This window comes from Castor canadensis, chromosome 2 (assembly GCF_047511655.1).
Source record: "Castor canadensis chromosome 2, mCasCan1.hap1v2, whole genome shotgun sequence".
NCBI classification, from domain to species: Eukaryota; Metazoa; Chordata; class Mammalia; order Rodentia; family Castoridae; genus Castor; species Castor canadensis.
Window position 1 is genome coordinate 171,171,172 of NC_133387.1, and position 15,526 is coordinate 171,186,697.

Genomic DNA, 15,526 nt, shown 5'->3' on the forward strand with positions numbered 1-15,526 from the left:
CCCCGCCTTTTTTTTCTGGAAGTAGCGTAAGTTGCTCATACTTCTGTAGCTGGGCCAGGACTTCTCTTGTAACTAAGTCACTTGGGACCCTGCAGCTGGACTCTTGCACCAGTTAGAGAGTCTGGGTATTAAATGGGAAAGGAGAAATTGGTATCTGATACTAAGTGAGAAAAGGGTAGTTAATGTCTTAGCCACCTTGGTTTTATGATGAATGTCTAACCGGACCTTTCCACCTGTCACCTGCCCTCCCCAACCTGTTTACCCCTTCCTCTTTGACCTCATGGTGTTGCAGTCACTGTGATGGTGACATTGACAGGAGCATCATTGGATTCTAGCACAGGATCTGAACTTGAGGTGGTGCTTGGTGTTTCAATGCCTACAAAGAGAATAGGTGGGGTCAGGTTCTCAGAGGACAAGACAGGCCAAGCAGCATGCAGGAAAGTCAGCACTAGCTTCTTCCTTGTACATGCATAATCTTTGGTCTAAAATTGTGTTTACCTGCCAGTGCCTCTGGGCCTTCTCTTGAGCCCTGCTGTTGGTGCCTGTTCTCCGTGGGGAGATGGGAAGGGAGAAGAAGAAAGATGATGGTAACTGCCTTTCACCAGCCTTCCTTTCCAATTAGAGGAAAGTCCTGTCCCCAGAGTGACTGAGACCCCACACTCACATGGGAACAAGCAGCTGACCAAGGCCTGTAGGAAGAAAAGAAGGAGCATTACTTGTCAAACCTACCACGGATCTTAGGGGAATGACTCTCCCTTTCCTGGTGGGTTCCATGCAGGGTCTCAGGAACCAGAAAGGGATGGCCCCAGAGCCTGAGGCTGGGGACTAGAGCCCTGGAAGATGATTCCTAGCCCTGAGGAGAGGATCACAGTGAAGGAAGAAATCTAGATTCTCCTTTGGGTGGGTCTAGACCTGGTCACTCTGTGGTGTCAAGAGCCTGTCTCTTCAGATTCACACTTACAGGGAAAAGTCTGAGGGTGCCGGGCAGCATACAGGAACACCAGTAGAGAGGCTACCGTTGCCACCACCATTCCTATGCCTGCTGCACCCAACACTGCTGGATAGGCGTTGAAGGGAGGATCTGCTAGAGGGACAGAACATGGGATGCACAGTTTAGAGTAACAATTGAACTTGAGCAACAGTGGCTTGTGGGGAAGACGAGATGGTGCCCTGCATATCCAGCTCCCCTGCCAGCTGCTGTGGGAGACCCAGGGAGTCCAGAGATCTGCTTTCTCTCAAGGGAAGAGATGCTCTGATTGCCTGGTGCTCTTGATGGTTCAGTCCCCAGCCAAATCCCCTGTTTTTGGCACAGAAGGCTGAAGGCTACTTGTCTTGGCAGGTTGGCCATAAAATAAAGGATTCCCAAGACAGAGAAGGAGCAGTAGGAAACTGAAAGCCCTCTTCTCCCAGGAGGTGAGACCAAGGCACAGAGAGGGTCTCATCTCCTTAAAAAATCACCAGCATCCTGTTCCTCCCATTTCTTCTGATTCAAGTTAGATTGGGATTGTGCCCCTAGGCCTGGAACCTACTGAGTCCCCCAGGGAGAGATAGGGGAGAGCAGTAGAGATTACCTGAGAACTCAGAGGAGAGGGTGGAGAAGAGGACAGAATTGGTCTGGAGAAAACCAGCAGCAAGGAAGCAAGAAATCAGAGGGGGATGCCTGATGGAAAGAAAGACAGACCAGGGTCCAGATCTTTGGGGAAAAGGGGGGTCTCTTCCTGGCGCCAGTCCAGCACCTGGTGTCTTCACCTCGGAGGGATGTCCCACAGTGTGGTGATTCAGAGCCAGGATTCGGAAGGCATAAAGGACAGCTGGGTCCAAACCTCCCAGCCTCCAGTGCCTGCTCTCTGGCTCGATGCCACTAGCTGCCGTCTCCCAAGCCCCAGCTCCTGGGCTGGGGACACTGGCCCTCCGTTGCACCAGAAAGCCTGTCAGGTTCCCAGGGCCCTGGATGTCCCACTGTAGCTGCACCTCTCTCCGGTGCCATCCGTAAGTCAGACGGTTGATGGTAACATTGGGAGGAGCTGGGTACCCTGGAGGTGAGTAAGGATGGGAACACATACAAGTACCTGTATCTTGTGCTTGTGCAGCCAGATTTGGTCCTGTGGAGAGAGGGTCTGAGCAGTTCTACCTAGTCTGTTTCCTCACTGCATGGAGTTCTGTGTGTCTATATTAAGACTGCCTCAGATTCATGCTTGCCAACTCACCTGTGTTCTGGAGGGTCTGCCTGGGCCCAAGGGTGCCCAAGTGTCTAAATTTTGAAGCAGGGAATTCCTAGGGCTGCTGGTCTCCCACCCCCCTCACCACACAAGCACACACCCGTTTCACTCACTCAGCACCTCCAGCAGCACACCACGGCTGCTATTACCCACGACATTGTGGGCCACACATTGGTAGGTGCCCCTGTGGTGGGCTGGATCAGCATCTCGGATTTGGAGGCGTAGCTGGGCACCCTCAGAGTGTAGCACAAATCCAGAAGTGCTCTGTTCTACTTGCTGTTGTTGAGGTCCCAGCCAGAGGAGCTGGACAGGTGGTGTGCCCCCCTGGAGAGCACATTCTAGCCAGGCTTCTCCCCCCTCCAACACTGACACCCGGGGCTCAGCCACTGCCAATTCTGGGACTTCTGCGGGGACAAAAAAAAAATGAGATTGAAACAAATGACTGTCCCCAGCTATTGGGAAGGCTTGAGGGAAAGGTGCTGGCCAGTGGTGGAGGGGGTGGGGAGCAGGTGGGCCGTCAAGATTGTTCTAGGCCAGTCAGACAATCTGTATACTTCCCATCACATCTACTCCAGTGTTGTAATAACACTGTTCCTTCATGTTCCCTTCCTACCCTGCCCCAGCCTCTGTTCCTGCAAACGGGGGTTCCTATCTTGCTCATCTCTACATGAACCCCACTCCAATACCTGGCAGGGGTCTCCTTTCCCCTAGTGGCCCTCCCGAATGACTCCAGGCATAGTTTTGGGGCATAGCAGGTGCTCAGTTTTTATGGACTGACATTAAAGATCCAGACTCTCAGGTGTCAATGAATCTCCTACAGTGGAATTTCCGGTCCTGGGACTGAGTAACAGGGAACAAAATATTTTGGATTGAGGACCTCCTTAGAGCTCCTGAGAACATGTTAGTTACAAAGCCTTTGGAGACCAAGAAGTAAATTATTTTGTGAGAGCTGTTGTATGTGACAGCTCCTGTGTTTGCTTTTCCCACACTTTAAATTTTTCAGTATTTAACTCTTTTGTCTTCAGTTGTTAGTAGACTGAAGGATGACCAGATGAAGACCAAAGAAGAAACCAAACCACAAACAAATAAAGGCAGGAAGAGAGGTAGACACTTTTGACACCTGAAACATTAATGCCAGTCAAGAATATAGTCAGGCCTGGTGCCAGAGGCTCACATCCATAATCTTAGTTACTTGGGAGTCTGAGATCAGGAGGATTACAGTTATAGGCCAGCTCAGACAAATAGCTCATGAAACTCCATCTCCAAAACAACCAGAGCAAAATGGACTGGCTTAAGTGATAGAGCACCTGCTTTGCAAGCTCAAGGTCCTGAGTTCAAACCCCAGTCCCATTAATAAATAAATATGAGAGAGAGAGTCAGGCACTTCCTTTATGCAAACAGATGCAAATCTATCGGCATTTCCACATCATCTAGATCAGTGCTGTCCAATACTGTCCACAGCCACATGTGACCAGTGAGCACTTGAATGTGGCCAGATGGAATTGAAATGTATGATAATTGCAGATCCAATAGATTTCCAAAACAGAATGAAAAAATGTAAAATAGCTCATAAATAATTTTTATTATTGCATATTGAAATGATAACATATTCAGTATATTGAATTAAATAAATTGTTCCCCCTCATTCTTGTTTTTTTAATTTGGCAACCAGAAAATTTGCAATTACATATAAAGCTCACGTGATATTTTTGTTGGACAACACTGACCTAGACAACCTCTTATTTTATGGATCAAAAAACTTGAGACCCTGGATAGGAGGCAAAACAGTTTCTTTCCATTCTAGCCCAGCCACACCCCTTGAGCCATTCTGCTGGTTCCAAAGAGCTGTTCCTCCTCCCCAGCCCCAGAACCCAGGCTCTAGACCTTGCTCACCCAGCTGGAGCCGGCAGTGAGGGTCAGGGCTCCTGAGTGGATGAGAGCCACGGCAGATGAACTCTCTGCCAGCCAGATCACCCTGGGCCTGCAGCAGGTGGATGGCCAGTGAAGAGCTGCTGCTGCCCAGGGGCTGCTGTTGCCCATCAAGCCAGCTAAGCACCGCAGAAGGCTGGCCTCCGGGCCACTCACAGCTCAGCATGATGAACTGGTCCCCTACTGTGGCTGTGGTCCAGCAGGTGGGGTTCCAGGGAGGTTCCCCTGGAAAGGAATAATGGTTCAGCATGGTCTTATAGGAGGAGGAAGAGCTTAGCAGTACCTTTCCCTTCCTGCTTTGTTTATTCCTTCACTCCGTCATTCCTCCATTACTGTGCCACTACTTTATTCACTTATTCTTAATTTACAGAGGGCTGGCCATGTGACAGTACACATTAAGCAATTATTACATAATTTGATGAGTGCCAGGGTATAGGTAGAAAGACAGACAAACCATCTGAGACTTTGAAAGGAGGACTTTGCAGACAGAATGACATTTGAGCTCTGTCTTGGGCATGTGTGGACAGAAGAGGAAGTGGAGGGGCACATTTGGCAAAGAAAATGCTGGGAGTACATTTCCAGACCAACATGCAATAAGGCAGAAGTAGAGTGTAGAGTGTAAAGTGGATGGGAGCCTGCTGACTGTGGAGGCTGGGGGACAATGAGGATGGATCCAAGCATGAATTGAGGAGGATAGAGTACAATACGGATGGGAAATGGGGGCGAGAAGCCGAGGGCTGAGTACCATAAATCTCCTTGTCCCCTGGCATGTCTCAGAGCCCCACACCCCTCCAGTGCTTGTCCAATCCCTACCCTCACTGCCTAGAGTATCAGAACCATGGATGCTTCCTGCGTCCACTTACAGAGAGTGATCCTGCAGAGGGCAGGCAGTGCCAGGGCTGGATGCTGGCTGGTGCAGGTAAAGATGCTGCCATTGGGGAGTCCGGTGGCTGCATGACTCCAGGTGACATTGCTGGGGGAGGTAGGGCCAGTCCCCTGGGGCCCTTCCCACTGCAGCTGGGCAGTTGGAAGCCCCCCGGGCCAGGTGCAGAGCAAAGTCACAGCCCCAGGAATGGGGAGAATAGCACAGGAGGGCTGCCCCTCAGGGGCATCTGGGGGAAAGCAGGTGAGGAGGGGCTGGAGCAGCTCCATGACCTGTGCCCTGCAGCCCTACAGCCCTGGTTCAGATGGCAGCATGAAGGCCTGGGGTGTCAAAAGAGAGGGAAGCAGGGAGAAGTGGCAAGTGGGGAAAGACTGAGTTCCTCAGAAGTGTTAGCAAGGAAAATGCTGAGCCCTCAGGTCAGGGAGAAAACTTAACGTGTAGGCAGGAGTTCAGAGCCCCTGAGGAATCCAGAGGCCCTTGTGGATGGGCGCACCACCTGATCTCATCTTCGCCCCTGAGCACCTGGCCTTATGGTCATGACCCTACCCTTCCCTGTGCCTCAGTTCAGGCCTCAGGGCCATGGGAACAGCTACTTGATGAGGGGGCTATGTAAGGTCAGGGGTTTCCCAAAGAAGCTTATGCTCTGGCCCCATGGCTTCCTTAGCCTCTCCCTGACCCTGCAACTCCACTTGGTTTTCTGGATGCACCCCTCTTCACACTGCTGCCAACTTCTATATCACTTTCCACAGGGTGGCTGGGGAATGCCAGAGTACAGGCCTTGGCAGGCTCCAGTTGTGGGTGTCCCCCACCCACCCACTCACAGTAGATGGTGAGCTGGACAGTGGTCTGGGTGCGGGTGTCCAGGTGTCTGTTGTGGGCCAGACAGGTGTACAGGCCTGTATGGGACTGGCCAGCACTGGCGATGACATAGGTGGGCCCAGTGTGGACCTGAGCATCATCACGGAGCCACACATAGTGACTAGGAGGGTTAGATGCAGCCAGGCAGCTCAGAGTTACTTCTTCCTTCTCACTGGCCCAAAAACCCTCCTCAGTGATTCTCAGTGGCTCCACAGCGATCACAGGCTTGTCCGGACCATCTGGAGACCAAAGAAGGCTTATCACACTTCCCTGACCTTCATCCACTCATATCATCATTGTTGAATTTGATTATCCATTCCAGTAGCAGGTAGTATACACCAGCTGTGTTGACCCCCATGGTGGGCCCTAGTTTCTCAGAGTCCCAGGGGCCATGGACACAGGTCTATGCAGGTTAGGCGGGATGCTAGAGATGGGTGACCTGAAATGTGGGGTCTCAGGAGCAAGCTGTGATTTTTTGGGGGAGGGGGCTTTCTTGAGGGACGTCTGGGTTGGGCTCATGCAGGGGGCGTTCAACAGCTTATTAGGCAGAAAAGAGGAAGGGTGACCACCCTCCCAACATGCCAAGGACTGAGGGGTTAGTTGGGCCTGGGTTGACAACACGCTGAACATGAGTTCTACAGCCAGTCCTTTTCACTTGCATAGGTGCCCCCCCATCCCACCCCCCATCTCCTGATTTCCAAGCTTGATGCCACCATCTTTGAAATTTTCCCTGACACCTAGAGGATACTAAAGTCTCTGCTTGCTTCTATTCTGCTCCAAGCTCCTTCCCCAGATCTCTCGCTCACTTGGCTGCTCTATGCTTTCAGTCCACAATTCCCCTCAAACCATTAACACAGCGTGCCATTAGTTCTTGCTCCTTAAAAAACTCTAGACCAGCACTCCCCAATAGATGTGTGCAAGCCACAAATGTTTAAAGTTTTTAAGCAGTCATATCTTAGTAAAAAGAATCAAATCTAATCAAACAATGACAAACACCAGTTTTAACTTTAATTATGCATTTCATGCACCCAAATATATCCAGAATTTTACTTCAATATATAATTAATATAACAATTTTTGATGAGCTACTTTTTATTTTTTGCTTTCAGATTATGCCTTCAAAATCAAGTGTGCATTTTACACTTTCAAATCGCTCAATTTAAGCAGCTGCTTCTCAAGGAATTGAAGACAGATGCATGGCTACCATATTGGGCAGTGAGCTCTAAATGATCCTAGCCTTCATCTTTCATCTTCAAATTTTTAACTTGGGGCTCACAGCCTCAGCCTTTGCACTAGTTCTCAGCCCACTGTGGTCCTTCTCCTCCCTGTTTCCCCAGGGTTCAGTTCATCACTTAGAGCCCTGCATGCTCAACCCAAAGACCCACTTTCTTGGCCACCTCTGAAATCCTGAGTAAAATTATGGATATGAATATATGTACATTTTCCTGGGAAGAAGAGCTCATGACCTCAAAAAAAGTTAACAGCACTTATATGAGAGTCATGTTTTTCACCAGTTGGTACAGAACCCTACACCTCTTGCCTACTGGAGTAGTTTAGAGGGTTGGCATACTCCTGTAGTGAAGAAATTTGGGGAGCTCTGAAATGGGGCAGGAGTCCAAGTATGAGTAGGGAGGGGAAGGGTGCCAGTTTCCTGGGTCCAACTTACAGATGACATCCAGGAAGACTCCATCACTGCTCAGCCCATTGACAGCATTGTGGGCACTGCACACGTACCAGCCCAGGTGCATCCGGTTCACTGGATCCAGCCACAGCAGAGGCTCTGTGTGCCCTACCAGGACCTCTCCAGGGCCTCGGGGCATCTGATGCTGCCAGGCAAAGGTCACAGGCTCTGTGCCCTCACGCACAGCACATGTGGCCACCACGGAGACTCCTTCCACAGGAGACGGGTCATTCAACTGCACCTGAGGCTTGGATACAGGCACTGGCCAGAGGAGGGAGAGGCCATGGGTTTGTTACTGCAGACCCTAGCCATGCCTAGCTGTGTCCAGTGGCCCTGCCTCTGCTAGCTGTGGGCTTGCTTGCCCATTCAGCCCTGGATATTCCTTTCCCACAATCCCAGGTTTACTCACTCCCAGGAAAGGTACCCCCTTTAGATCCTAGGCCCAGTACATGCCAACAGAACAGGAAGTACATGCAAACAGATACAAAGCAGCATGCAGATCAGTTGCAGTCCAGCTGCATCTCTAGATAAGTGCCTCACCCAGAACGGCCAGTATGAGGTAGGAGTAGGCAGTGTAGAGCTGACCACTGGACATGTATAGGGCCTGGCACAGGAAGTGGCCCTGGGCACCCTCCCGGAGTTCCTCCAGCACGAGGCTGCTGTTTTTCAGACTCACAACCCCCAGAGCTGAGGCCTTGGCCTCCACCTTCCACGAGACTCCATCAGTGACAGCCACAGGCCAAGGAACCATGGAATCTAGGGGGATGAAGCTCCAGAGGACCACCAGGGGGATAGGCCCCAAGCCACAAGCCAGTTCCACAGAGCTACCCCGCACTCCTTGGATGGACACGGCCTCCTCTGTGGGGCCTTGGGAGGTCAAGTGGGGCTGGCCTGGGGAGAAAAGGAGCAGCACAGGAAGTCTGAGCTTCTGTGAGCTCTATTGCATGCTCCACCCCCTTTGGCTGGAGCCTCTGCTTATTCTATAGTGAAACAGTAGGAGCACTTCTGGAGCTGATGGCAAGAGACATTCTGGAGGGAGCCTATGGGGCACCCTGCTTGGATGCACTGGAGAGGTTAACTGAGAACAGAACATGGCCTGAAATAAGAGGTTTCTACTCCTCCTGGGTCATCAAGCCATCTGATAAAAGTACAAATTCTCAGGCCTCACCTCAGACTTCTGAGTCAGAATCTCCGAGCATGGGGAGGGTCAGTGCCCAGGAATCTGTATTTGTCACAAGCATCCCAACGTTAGTCTAACGGGCCTGAAGACTATGATGACTGTGGGATGCAAGAGATCTACATGGCCACTGGCAAGTCAGGGTCTAGAAGTCTCTGTGTAAGGATCCCAGGAGGATTCCAGAACCAGAACACACCTTATTCCAGTCCTAGTGCAGCCAGGGGAAAGAGGACAGCAGCCTGCACCAGCCCACCCACATTCATTCTTTTGTTAACTAATGATAGAGTGCAAGGCAACAGGGTCACAGGACAACTGAAAACCTGTCCCTGCTTGTCTTGGAGTTCTCAGTCTACCAGGGGCCAGACATTAAGAGTCCTCATGGGCTCTCTGTGTTCTCTGCTTAGGGTCTAGGCCTCAACTCCAGCCTCAGCCTGTTCTCCACATTCCCCTCTCACCTAGAATGTGGCTAGGGAAGGTCTGGATTCTATAAGGTGCTGAAAGTCTCATCAGGTTTGCATGAAAACAAGTGCCTGGGAGGACAACCAAGGCACATGAGTAACTCATACTAGATCCACTGACTGCATGCATTCCTCCTTCTTGCCAGACCCTGAACTACACATGCAAGCCCTACTGACCTTAATTCTAACAACTGTGTGAGTTAGTAACATTTCACGCAACTCTGAAAACTGTCTCTTTGCCCAAAAGCACACTGTAGGTAGTGGAGCTGGGATTGAAGCTCTGTCTACTTCCAGTCTTAGACTCTGCCCCTTTCTTCTCCAGAGGGAGAAGACAGGCATGGAGCCGATGGGAAGAGACACAGGCACAATTCTGATGCTCCATTGCTCTTGAAGAAAAATACTTAACCCAGAAATAGATTCTTTCCAACCCCATAAGCATTGATTTGGCCCAAGCTGCCAGCATGTCTCACCTGAATTATTGCAATGGTCTGTGAGCTGTTCTGAACCCCCTCAAAAGCAGGGGACTCTCTGAAACTCGGGTCTGACTATGTCATTTCTAAGCTCAGAACTTTACAATGACCCTCAGGATCACTCTGTCTTCTGAAGGTCATGCAGAGAGTGATTACCCACCTGGTGCATACTATTTGCTTACTGCATGCTAGATAATTGTCTAGCAGAAGAATGTAAATGGATGTCACTGAATGACTATGCAAGGATCCCCAAGAAAGAAAGGAGAAGAAACAATGGGGTGTGAGTGGGAAACGGACTAGATGGGGAGGGTCTGAGTATCACTCACCTGAGACCCCAAGATGCAGAAAGCAGAGGTATATCAACAGCAGGAGGCCAAATGGTCTGTGCTGGACCCACTGATCCACCATGGTCCCATCTCCCTGATGGCCACCCACCTGAGGCACCTGCCTAACTCTTGGGACCCCTTTCCCCTGAGCACAGAGGCCCTGGGAGGATGGGGGTCTGGCTCAGGTTGCCAACCTGATACTTCTAACCCTGCTCTCCTCTTACCCTCACTGTCCTGATTACTCATGAATTATTTACCAGATAATTCACTCTATCCATAATGCAGAGTTGAGGAGGGGCAGGGCCTGGCTGGAGCAGACCCAGGGAGAGCACCACAGCCTCCTGCATTTCCAGTTGAATGATATTGTGGGATTAGAGAGTCACTAAACATGGAGTTAAAGAAGTCCCCAACTTCATCAAGTCCCACCAACACAGGGTTCCTCAGCAAAGGGATCTGAGGTTCAACACACTGGTAACAATCATCCCTCTTGGTTTGTTCTCACATTTTGTAGAGAGCTGAGGGAGTGGTGGCTGGAGCTGTGGTGTCAAACACAACTGAAGAATCATGGAACTTCAGAATATTTCTATCTCTATCAGAGCTCCAGTTTCTTCACAGATAAATGGGATCATATGTTCTCTGTGGTGTATTGTGAATATTAAATGAAAAAGCTTTTATTAGGATGTGGGGGACTTTTGGGTGCTGGTAGTGTTCTCTTCCCTACTTGGGTAGGGGGTCACATTTCATCAAGACTTGCAGTTTTTTTGTACTTTGTTTGATATAAATCACATGTATGTTTAACTCACACATGTGCACGTGCACACACACACACACGCACACACACACACACACACACGTGAACCATGCCCAGCTATAGTTATGCTCCTAGCTGGGATGGAACCCAGAATTTCTGTTGTCCAGTGCTCTCTGACTTCATGAACTGTCTGTCCCTCTCCCTCCTTTCTCTCTCTCCCACGAGTCCTGTTGCCCTGTTTTTGAATGACAGGCTGAGATCTGGTCAGATTTTTCCATCCTCTGGTAGCAGTGATGAGGGGAGGGTGAGATTCCTGGAGCCTAATGAAAGAGGGATGTGATGTCTGGTGTCAGGTTCATCAGGGCTCAGCTAGGAGGAGAGCTGTCACAGCTGACTACCAGCAGGCTCCTCCTTGGAGTCTGGAGATACCCTGTGACTTGGCCTCTTGCTTGCCCCAGGAATTAGCTCCACTGGCCCCTTCTAATCTAGGGGCATCAGAATCACAGAAGACTCAGAAGGGGATCCCCAGTCTGCTCTCAATTCACCCTAGGGACATCCTAGGAAGGACAGTCAGGAGGGAGAGTATATTCATCAGTCTTCTTCTATGAAAAAGAACCAAATAGGATGTAAGTATGTATAGAAAGGGATTTGATTTAATTTTTTAAATTATTATTATTATTTGTGGTGCTGGGAATTGGAACCAGGGCCTCATGTATGCTAGGCAAATGTTCTACCACTGAGCTACACTCCCAGCTCCCTAGAAAGAGATTTATTATAAGGAATTGGTTGGTGTGATTATGGAGCCTGACAAATGCCAAGATCTGTAGTCGGCAGGCTTGAGACTGGGAGAGCTGATGTTTCAGATGGAGTCCAAAGGCAGGAAAAGATGGATGTGCTAGGTGTTTTCAACAACCCCACGAGAAGATTCTGCTGTGCACATTTTCCACATAGGCACTTCTCTCCACTTTTCTCCTGATGACTTGATTTCCCATGTGTTATATTGCTGTCCAATTCTGGACATTCTCCAGTTTGGCTCCATCTGCTCTGACACTATGGTTTACTCCATTTGGCTAGCAGTCTATGGAAATTCCTCCTTGTCTGACAAGAGTACTCAAAGTACTTCCCAGTTATATACTGTGTTAGAGGTAACATTTGTTGCATATCAAGACATGATTGCTATACTGCTTCCTTGGGCCCTTACCCAGGTCCATGAGGAAGGGTGGGCAGACTTTCTTATCCTCCAAAGAAATGGTGCTCCATGTACCTCCTCATCTGACTAGGTGGCCTTGTGACTGCACAAGTACCCAGGTTTCCTGCTGCTGCCTCCCTTTCCTAGATCTTCCCCTCTGTCACAGTGAGTGGTTATATCAGACTGTGGGTGCTTGTCAAACTCAGGGTCAGATGAGTCTTGCTACTCGGCCTCTTCTTGTCTTGCACTCACATCCATGCCTCTTTGAGTCAATTCACAGGCCTGTTCTTTTGTGCTGCAAGTTTTAACCCAGTTCACTAGACTGTTGTAACTATTTTTTGAGTCCTGATTCTAAAATTGGAGGGTTTTGGAGAAGCAGAGTGTGGAAGGATGGGGACAGCTGGCTTAGAGCAGAGGAAGCAGATGCTTCTAGAAGTAAATGACTTTTACATGTGTGCTTTTCAGAGGCCAACCATAGGCCCTGGGGGACACCAGCAGGAGATGAACTGAGGGCTGGAGAGGACATGGGTCACAGGCTCCGATGTCAGTACATCCTTGGTTGTGCTCACCATGGAGAGGAGGGAGGAGGGCAAGAGGAACAGAGGACCGGCAGGGGTCACCGCTCAGTCACTTTGTAAACTGCACCTTAGAGACCAGAGAGGAAATGAAGGAAACCTTAGATGGAGTGGCTGGGAAAGGGAGATGATCAGATCGGGAAAGGAAGGAAGAGAAGGAAGACAGAGGCCAAGGATGTGACAGAGGAGCTGGTGTACCTTTGGAACTATGGGGAAGGCCTGACTTCTAGTGTTAGCTCTGTCTGGAACTTAGCCCCCTTATCCTGGGTTTCCCATTCCTGGAGCTCTATCATAGCCAGCCCTTCCTGGGCCACTTCGGGCAAAACCTTCCATTTCTCCATGCCTCCATTTCCTACCTGGTTAACAATGTAATTGCAATACTACCCTCACCCCCTGACTCAGGGTTGTGTTAAGAGCAGGATGGGTGAGTGAGTAAGAAAGTATAAACCATTGTTCAGAATGGCCACATGGCAAGAGAGGCCTGGGGATCATATCAGGGTTTATATCCTGGCTCTGTGCCCACTAAGCTGAGTGACACTGAACGAGTGGCTTACCCATTCCAAGTCTCAGTTTTCCTCTATAACAGGGGACTCACTGATTATTAGATGATATCAGAAAACTATTGTGAGTTTTGTTATGTGAGACAGTAGTTTTGTGATCATGTAAGATGACGTTTCTATTTTTTTAATGAGTACTAAAATGTTCAGAGATGAGTATAACGATGTCTTTAGTTTACACTTAAGCTATTTCTGCAAAAATAAAATCAATACTAGTTCTGCATTGCCATGGGGATTATTGCCAAGCAGAAGCAGTATCTACTTGACACCAAAGTTAGCATTTTCCTAATTTCTTTAAAACTTGAATTCATGGAAAAGTTATGGGAGGTGTGCTGGGTGGAAGGTGTGGGAAGAGAGAGTGCCATTAAGGACAGTTAGAGTGAAGATGGAGAGGTTTTCTTCCTCAGAGGTCACTAGATATCTAAGAGAGGATTATCCTGGAGACACCATACCATGACCCTCAGGAGCTGAGAAGCACAGAGCCATCACTGGTGCACAGACCCACCCAAGGTGCAAATGAGGTCAGCAGCCATGACCGACAGAGGGTAGAGGCCCTTCTCTGTTTTCAGTGCCTTTCATGTGCCTTAGTTCATGCGTGTTGCTGTAACAGAATAGCTAAGAATGTGTAATTTATAAGGAGCATGAATTTATTCCTCACCTTTCTGGAGGCTGGGATGTCTAAGATCAAGATGCCTGAGAGTTGGTTGTCTGGTGAGGGCTGTTCTCTACTTCAAGATACTGCCTTGAAGCTGAACAGTCAGAAGGGGCCTGTGTCCTCACATGGCAGAAGGCAGAAGGGCAAAAAGGGATAAACTCCTATCATGAAACCCTTTTATGAGGGCACCCAATCCTATTAAGAGGCCTAATTGCCTCTTAAAAACCCCATCTCCTAATTCCATCAGAGCAGAAACATGTGAATTTTGGAGGGGACACACTCAAACCATAGAAGTAAGCCTCCTGGATTCTGGTGGATCCAAGAAGGGGAAGAAGCCCCCTAGAATCAACTCTTACTAGATTTTAATGAAATAAAGGAATGTATATTTTGACACATATTGTATGTGCAGTAAGATTCATACCCACTAAACCACCGTTATTATCAGCATTGTAGTTATTACTATGAAATAGACTGGAGACTGTGCTGTGACACTTGGTCTTGGTACATGCCAAATGCTGCTTGGTATGAGCAAAATGCTCAGGGTGGCTGAGGTTCCGTCCCCAGGTAAAGACTCCAGGTCCTGGAGTTCCCAGGTGCTTCCCTGAATCTTCCCCAGCAAGCAAGGGGGTTTCTACTAGGCCCGAGATGACATTATAGGGACAGTTTTCTGTAGTTGAAGACCTGGCTTGAAGGCCCTGGTTGGAGGTCTTGACTGAATCCAATGAGTGTCTGTCTGGACAGAGCAGAAGGGGTCATCTAGAAAGGCTGGCCCTTAGCCTTTGAGGGTAGGACAGGCACCTGAGGTCTGCAAGGAAAATCAGGGTCCAGAATAATCTCATTTCTCTCTCCATGTTCAGTCTGGGTTGGTTTCCCTTTCCTCCCTCCCATACCTTGCACCCCAACCTGGCTAGATGCTGCAAGTTCCCTGGCTGGAGCTCAGGAAGGAGTAGGGAGTTCCCAGAAGTCTCTATAGAGCTCCAGGGGGAGGCTTGGCAACTGGAAATTGTCAGCCATCTCCTTGGCAACTAGCAGCCAAATAATTCTGGGAATGGAGGAGGGAGGGGAGCTTCCTGTAGGGCAGCCAAGGAAGCAGACTTCAGCCCCCAGAAAACTTCAGTTCCTCACTACCTGTGACAATCAGGGTCCTGTCTGGAGACAGAAACCACACATCAGCTGAAAAAAGAGAATTTCCTATAAAGAATTGATAACTAGGCATAAGGTTGTTAATCAGGCAAGGAGAGGGTAACAAGAGACCACTAAGGTATATGGAGGTCACACCTGCCTGAGCAGCAACCATGCCTAGGGCTGGAAAAAACAAAGAGCTTTTGAGGAAGGGGTCCCAGAGCCTGGGACTCAGGCCTCTGAGGAAAGGGCACCTGCCAACTGGTGCTAGGGTCTCTGGGGCGGGGGTGGAGAGGGTGGTGGGGTGGATATTAAGCTCTCAGTGTTGAAAAAACCTAAAAACTGGGTTCTACTGCTGCTTCAGGGTGGGCCTGTTGCTGCTGGGGTAGAAGTGCTGTTAGGGTGCTACTTACAGGAACACACAGATGCCAGTGGGAGGGAGCATGTCCAGCCTTCTTCTCCAGCCTCCCTCTAGTGGCTTCTGTTGTCTCAGCACAGATAGGTAAGGGACAGGCCCTCCCCTCCCCTCTTTGCCTTGTTCTACCTTGTTTTGAAGGATTATTTTCATTCACAGGCTCTGATAGCTGGTAGGAATTTTTATAATAGTAATGATAAAAACATTAGCCAAACATTTTCCTGAGGCAAAAGTGGCCTAAAGAAAACAATAAAATCAAGG

General features: G+C 49.4%; 1 protein-coding gene across 1 annotated transcript; it reads right to left on the reverse strand.

The window, feature by feature from the left end:
- Positions 1-278: 278 nt before the first annotated feature.
- On the reverse strand, positions 279-10,083 carry Vsig10l2 (V-set and immunoglobulin domain containing 10 like 2). Its single transcript, XM_074066414.1, is given in 12 exon segments — positions 279-376; positions 499-547; positions 661-689; positions 962-1,084; positions 1,737-2,033; positions 2,333-2,623; positions 4,113-4,373; positions 5,012-5,260; positions 5,853-6,128; positions 7,556-7,831; positions 8,111-8,461; positions 10,002-10,083. Coding segments are annotated over 12 exon segments (2,382 nt in total).
- Positions 10,084-15,526: the final 5,443 nt, after the last annotated feature.